This window comes from Mandrillus leucophaeus, unplaced genomic scaffold (assembly GCF_000951045.1).
Source record: "Mandrillus leucophaeus isolate KB7577 unplaced genomic scaffold, Mleu.le_1.0 Scaffold313, whole genome shotgun sequence".
Lineage (NCBI taxonomy): Eukaryota > Metazoa > Chordata > Mammalia > Primates > Cercopithecidae > Mandrillus > Mandrillus leucophaeus.
Genome location: NW_012103288.1, coordinates 1,884,274 through 1,891,027, shown reverse-complemented (window position 1 = coordinate 1,891,027; position 6,754 = coordinate 1,884,274). Strand labels below are relative to the sequence as shown.

General features: G+C 46.9%; 1 protein-coding gene across 3 annotated transcripts in view; it reads right to left on the bottom strand.

The window, feature by feature from the left end:
* The window catches only part of VDR (vitamin D (1,25- dihydroxyvitamin D3) receptor), a 69,202-nt gene that overhangs the window by 7,994 nt on the left and 54,454 nt on the right, over window positions 1–6,754 (bottom strand). For all 3 annotated transcript variants that reach the window (XM_011987667.1, XM_011987668.1, XM_011987666.1), the window contains one exon: window positions 4,494–4,665. In XM_011987667.1, the coding sequence (XP_011843057.1) occupies window positions 4,494–4,665 (172 nt within the window). The remainder of the gene's footprint in view (window positions 1–4,493; window positions 4,666–6,754) is intronic.

Genomic DNA, 6,754 nt, shown 5'->3' with positions numbered 1-6,754 from the left:
TGTTTCATCTTTCCCACCCCCACAGGCAGAGCTCGGCCCCTCCCCTCCCGCATTCCCACGGTTCCTCCAGCAGGCTTCTAGCAGGGCTCTTATCTCCTTGCAGCAATTGTTTACATGTCTATCTCTTTCATCAGACACCAAATCCCTGGATGCCACGGACTGTCTTCTCAACAACTTTTGTCCCTCACAGTTTATGTAAGAAAGCTATTTGTTGGATGGATGAAGAAATGAATGTGGAGAGAGGGCACAGCACGAAGGAAGCGTGATAACCCCCAGGGCTCTTCCCTGGGTATGGAATGGCAATGAAGGTGAAGGCATTTAGCAGAAGAGGGCAGGGCTGCAGCTGATGTGGCCTGGTCTCTTGTGCACTTTACTTGGCAGTGAAGCCTGGGGGTTCTAAGTCCTGGGATCTAAGGCTGCTCCTGGCCATTTAGATGCTGCTGCTGATGCCGCCTCCTCCGTGCATTTCATTTGCAGTGCCAGCAGGGAGGGAGATTTGTGGGGTGAGACTGAGAGACTAAGGGAGGAGAGGTGGGAGGAGAGAGCAGGCCAAGGCCACACTGTAGAGCAGTTCACACCCAGAGCAGCCCATCCAGCCCCACCCCACGTTGGTCTCATGCCCACATTGGAGACTCATCCTGTGCCCCCACACACCCACACAGAAGTCTCATCCTGGCTTCCCCACACCCTCCGCCCCTGCCTACAGGCAGCAAGATCAAAGCCACCAGGGACGCAGCCACTGTTCTTCTATGTCTTGGAACAACAGAACCCCTAAGTGTGGAAAGCAGCAGAACCAGAGAGCTGCTGGGCTGGCCCACGCTGGGCCCAGTTGGAGCCTAGGTTTGGGCTCCAGTCCAGGCTCAGGATCACCTCTGTCCAGCCACAGAGAGTGTCCATACCAGTGTCCCTGCAAGCTCTCTTAGCAAGGCCTGCTCCATTTTCATTGGCATACCTTCTGCTCTGGGACTTCTCAAGTCATGCTGAAGACAGAGAAGCCAACCCTAGCATGTTCAGGATCAGTTTGACCCATTTTGCATCAATGGCTGGGCAGCTCCTGTACCTGCCCATATGCACCTCACTTTAGCCATGAGTTGCAAGGACAGACTAGGGGACAGAGGGGAACATGATGAAAGGAAGAGGGCAGACTTCAATTTAACCTCATGAAGAGAAACTGAGAGTAGTACTATTTGTGTCAGGGTCCATGTGGGAGGGCAAGGGATAGGGGACTTGAGCATGGGAGAAAAGTGGAGGCTGGGGTTCCTTAGTGAAGGGGGCAGCATTGGAGTAACTGATTCAATGAGTAACTTTCTTTTTAGGACAGCTTTCCCGTGTGTGCAATCTCAGCTCCCATTGGAATCACTGAACCTCAGTATCTGGCAAGGGTCATGAGGGCCCTCTGTCCTACTCCCCACTAGAGCAGCGAAAGATGAAGCTGTGTAGATAAGTACTGCTGCCTGACATGAGGATGGAAGCCGAGTGCTTCCGTGTTTTTTCCCTAGCCGTTTACACAAAACAAGACTTTGGTATATGTGGAGTTTGCAAACAGTAACGTGAAGTGTGGAGGAGGGAGTTGGAACTTGTGCTCTATGGAATGTGTTGTCAGTTCCAAGGAAAGGCTCTGAGGGTAAACCCTGTGCTCAGAGCAATGCCTGACTCACGTGAGATCTGTCGCTTGCTCCTGCCTGCGTGCCTGCCTGCCAGAGGGGCCCTCGCTCCTATCGCTACAACCAAAATGTGCAATGCGGTAGAAGTGTCTCAGCACTGTCTGCCAGTTTTCTTTTCTTCGCCATTTTCACATTAATTCCAGAGGAAGAGCATTGAAAAATTTCTGGTATTTGGATTGGTGAGAAGCATAAAATAACACAGAGCCAGTTTTCTCAGGGCAGAAACGAACTGGAAAGTTCTGGGTTTAACTCTGTGAATGACCATCATCTCACTGGCAAGGCAGTAATTTAGGCAATAACTGATGGCTTTTCTACACAGCTAAGAGGTTCATAAATGGATATATGGCACCTCATATCTGCTTCCATCCAGAGCCAGCAATGTTAACTCACTTTCCAGCTCCCCGTATTCCAGCACTGAATCTGAGGATTAGTATCTAGGAAGCATTTTGCTCCTTCTACTGGAAATACAGCTATTGCTGCTACTTAAAATGATAATAACATTGCTTAAGATCGATTTACTTCTCTTTCTCAACCATATTGTTTATGTATTTTATGGCAATATGCCAAATGAACTTTTGGGAAGAATTAAGGTACAAACATACATAAATATAGCCATCTCCCAACACATCTACTAAATGTGTCAGTACTCTATTATTGGCTGGGCGTGGTGGTTCACGCCTGTAGTCCCAGGACTTTGGGAAGCTGAGGCCAGCAGATCACTTGAGGTCAGGAGTTCGAGACCAGCCTGGACAACATGGTAAAACCCCGTCTCTACTACTAAAACTACAAACTAGCCGGGCGTGGTGGTGCGTGCCTGTAATTTCAGCTACTTGGGAGGCTAAGGCAGGAGAATTGCTTGAACCCGGGAGGTAGAGGTTGCAGTGAGTTGAGACTGTGTCATTGTACTCTGGCCTGGGCAACAAGAGGGAAAGTCTTGTCTCAAAATAAAATACAAAAAATTAGTCTGGCATGGTGGCACACTCCTGTAGTTCCAGCTACTTGGGAGGCTGAGGCAGGAGAATTGCTTGAACCCAGAAGGTGGAGGTTGCAGTGAGATCGCACCATTGCACTCCAGCCTGGGTGACAAGAGCGAAACTCCGTCTCAAACAAGAAAAGGAAAAAAAAGAATATTAACACTGTATGAGTATTTAAATATAAGTATTATATACACTGTTAGTGTTACAACAATAAAACATGGGAATAAATGAATGAAATTTGTATGAGTGAATTGATAAAGGAGGATCCCTTCTCCAGTAGAACTCCTTATACTTATCTATTTTGGCAAAAAATGTTTCAGTATGGTTAGGAAATAGTCTTTATTTTTTTCTTTTCTGAGACGGGATCTTGCTCTGTTGCCCAGACTGGAGTGCAGTGGTACAATCATGGCTAGCTGCAGCCTTGACCTCCTGGGCTCAAGTGATCCTCCTGCCTCAGCCTCCCTAGTAGGTGGGACTACAGGCATGTGCCACCACACCCAGCTAATTTATAATTTTTTTTTTTTTTTTTTTTTGTAGAGAAGAAGTCTCACTATGTTGCTCAAGCTGGTCTGGAATTCCTGGGCTGAACTCCTACCTCAGCCTCTCAAAGTGTTGGGATTATAGGCATGTGCCACCACGCCTGGCCAGGAAATGGTCTTTAAATGGTCTTCATTTTGGTGAAGGATGCTGGGGTCATATATGCCAGGAAACCTGTCTTTCTCCAGGATTCCCAGACTGTTTCACAAGTCTACATGGCCAACCCTTCTCCTCTCTATCACTTCATTCTACTCTCAGAGTTGGGGTGTGGAGGAATCATGTCGTTGAATTTAAAGAGATAATATGAGGATGCCAGTCAAGCCAGCTGGAGTAACACAACAGTGAGCTGGGAGTTCTAGGCCTGGCTGTGACGTGCTGGCTCCAACACCAGGAAGGGATCCTGGCTGGCCGTTGGACCTTTCTGGGCTTCCACACCATCATCCAGAAAGTGAGGGGATGGACTAGCTCTCCAGTGCTGGCCTGCAGAGTAATGCAGGATAGGCTGCACTTCATAATACAGATTTCTGGTCCTACGCCAGAGGTTCTGATTTAGCGGGTCTAGGGTAGGGCCTGAATCTCTATTTTAAAAAAGCAATGGAGGCTGGGTGTGGTGGCTCATGCCTGTAATCCCAGCACTTTGGGATGCTGAGGCGAGTGGATCATTTGAGGTCAGGAGTTTGAGACCAGCCTGGCCAACATGGCGAAACTCCCTCTCTACTAAAATAAAAAAATTAGGGCAGGGTGTGATGGCTCGTGCCTATAATCCCAGCACTTTGGGAGGCCGATGCGGGTAGATCATGAGGTCAGGTGATTGAGAACAGCCTGGCCAACATGGTGAAACCCCTGAACCCCCTACTGAAAATACAAAAATTAGCCGGGCATGGTGGCATGCACCTGTAATCCCAGCTACTTAGGAGGCTGAGGCAGGAGAATCGCTTGAACCTGGGAGGCGGCGGTTGCAGTGAGCCGAGATAGCGCCACTGCACTCCAGCCTGGGTGTCAGAGCGAGACTCCATCTGGAAAAATAAAAATACATACATACATACATACATACATACATTAGCTGGGCATGGTTGTGGTTACCTGTAATCTCAGCTACTTGGGAGGTTGAGGCAGGAGAATCGCTTGAATCTGGGAGGCAGAGGGTACAGTGAGCCAAGATGGCGCCACTGCACTCCAGCCTGGGTGACAGAGTGAGACTCCATTTAAAAAAATAAAAAAAAAAAAGGAGTGGTGGATGGGTGATCTCCAGCCCTTCTTATAGCTCAGTCTAGGACTCTGACTCTGTTCCCTAGATATTGCAGAAGTTTCTTACCTGAATCCTGGGATCATCTTAGCAAAGCCAATGACCTTCTGGATGCTGTAACTGACCAGGTCAGCCAGGTGGGGCAGCATGGAAAGCTGGGACAGCTCTAGAGTCAGAGAAGGGTCATCTGAATCTTCTTCACTCAGATCCGGGTTGGAGAAGCTGGACGAGTCCATCATGTCTGGGGGAGATGAGGGAAGAGAAGGAGCTATTTAAGGGTACTTGGACCAGGACCACTCCTGCCAGCCCCTGCAAAGACCTGGTGTGCCCTGGCAGGAGAGCCAGCTGGGAATCCCGCAGTGATTCCAGAGGTCACCCTTCAGCCCAGGCTTCCCTCTGGGACTCTCTCTGCCTCTTTCAGCAGCATGAGACAGTAAAAGCAAGGAGCCAGAGACACTCAGAGCAATGAGACTTCCTCAAGCAGACCATGTGCTGTTCCTACGGATCTCAATCAGAAATGAATTTGGGACCCATCAACCCATGGAAAAAAATGTTCAACCTTGCTAATGATCAAAGAACTGCAATGTAGAACATCTACACTTTTCACCTATAAACCAGAAACAAAAATGTTTAAATACTGATGCCAGTATTTATAAAGATGTAGGAAATAGGCAATGCCTATGAGTGCTGGGGTGCTAAAGGAGATGCACATTACTGCAGGTAATCTAGAAAGCTATTTGACATTAGTGAAACAATTGTGTGTACTCTTTGACCAGTAATCCCACTTCCCGGAATTCATTGTAAGGGAAAATTTCAGATAAGTGTAAATATTTAGCTATAAGTATACTGTTGTCTTACTAAAACACTGGGAAATAATCCAGATATCCAATGGTAGGGGATTTAGGTACATTATTGTATTCCAAAATACTGTGCAGCCTTTAAAAATTATGTTCTGTATGCATACTAAATTGTAAGGAAAAACAATGCAATATTAAAAAAACAAGTCATCAGATTGTATACAGCAAAATTTCTTTTCTGAATGTACATATGTGTTTTTAAAAAAAGAGGCAAGAGATATATTACAGTGCTAACAGTGATTATCTTTGGGTAGCAGGATTAAAGTATATATATATATATATATAATTTAGTTTATGTTTTCCAAATGTCTAAGATGAACATGTATTACTTTTGTATAATAATTTTTTTTAAAAATAAAAAGGTTAAATTGTTTGAATTTTTAAATAAATATATGCTATACTGAACACACCACTTGTGGGGAGGGCGGTTTAAGCACCTTGAATCAGTGAACTTACAAGAGGGTATCAAAAAACTCCTAAATAGGCAGGGCACAGTGGCTCATGCCTGTAATCCCAATACTTTGTGAGGCCAAGGCAGGCAGATCATCTGAGGTCAGGAGTTCGAGACCAGCCTGGCAAACATGGTGAAACCCCATTTCTACTAAAAATACAAAAATTAGCCAGGTGTGGTGGTGGGTGCCTGTAATCCCAGCTACTCTGGAGGCTGAGGCAGGAAAATGGCTTGAACCGGGGAGGCAGAGACTGCGCCACTGCACTCCAGCCTGGGTGACAGAGTGAGATTCTGTCTCAAAACAAAACAAAACACAAACAAAAACAAAAAACAACAACAAAAAGCCTCCCAAGTAGTATGGAATTACTACTGAAAGCTGAAATACAGAACAACATATGGATTAAACAGACTGGCCTTAATTGATATAAATAAATATGCTATCAACTGAAAAGAGCAGGAAGGTGAGTACAGAAAAGTGACAAGTGGGAGGGATTCCTATGAGGTGAGGGGCTGGGAGGGTCAGCTGATCATGCAGGGAGCAAGTGTTCTAACTAGTATCTCTGTCCAGGGGCACTGGGACCCTTTCCATCTATTCTGGATCTGGGCAGAGATTCATCACTGAGTATGGAATTGCTTTATCTAAGGTTCTAATTGCCTGGAGGGGAAAGTTTTTTCCCATCCCTGCCCTCCTGCAGACCCCAAGCAGAGGACAGCAGGGTCAGGTTAGGGGTAGAGGGAGGAAGGACAAGAGCAGGGGGCAGATGAGGCAGGGTGATGAAGAGGAAGGAAGAAAAAGGCCATAAGAAGGAAAGCATGGGCGGGGCGCGGTGGCTCACGCCTGTAATCCCAGCGCTTTGGGAGGCCAAGGGGGCAGATCACAATGTCAGGAGATGGAGACCAGCCTGGCCAACATGGTGAAACCCCATCTCTACTAAAAATACAAAAATTAGCCAGGTGTGGCGGTACGTGCCTATAGTCCCAGCAACTCAGGAGGCTGAGGCAGGAGAATCGCTTGAACCCAG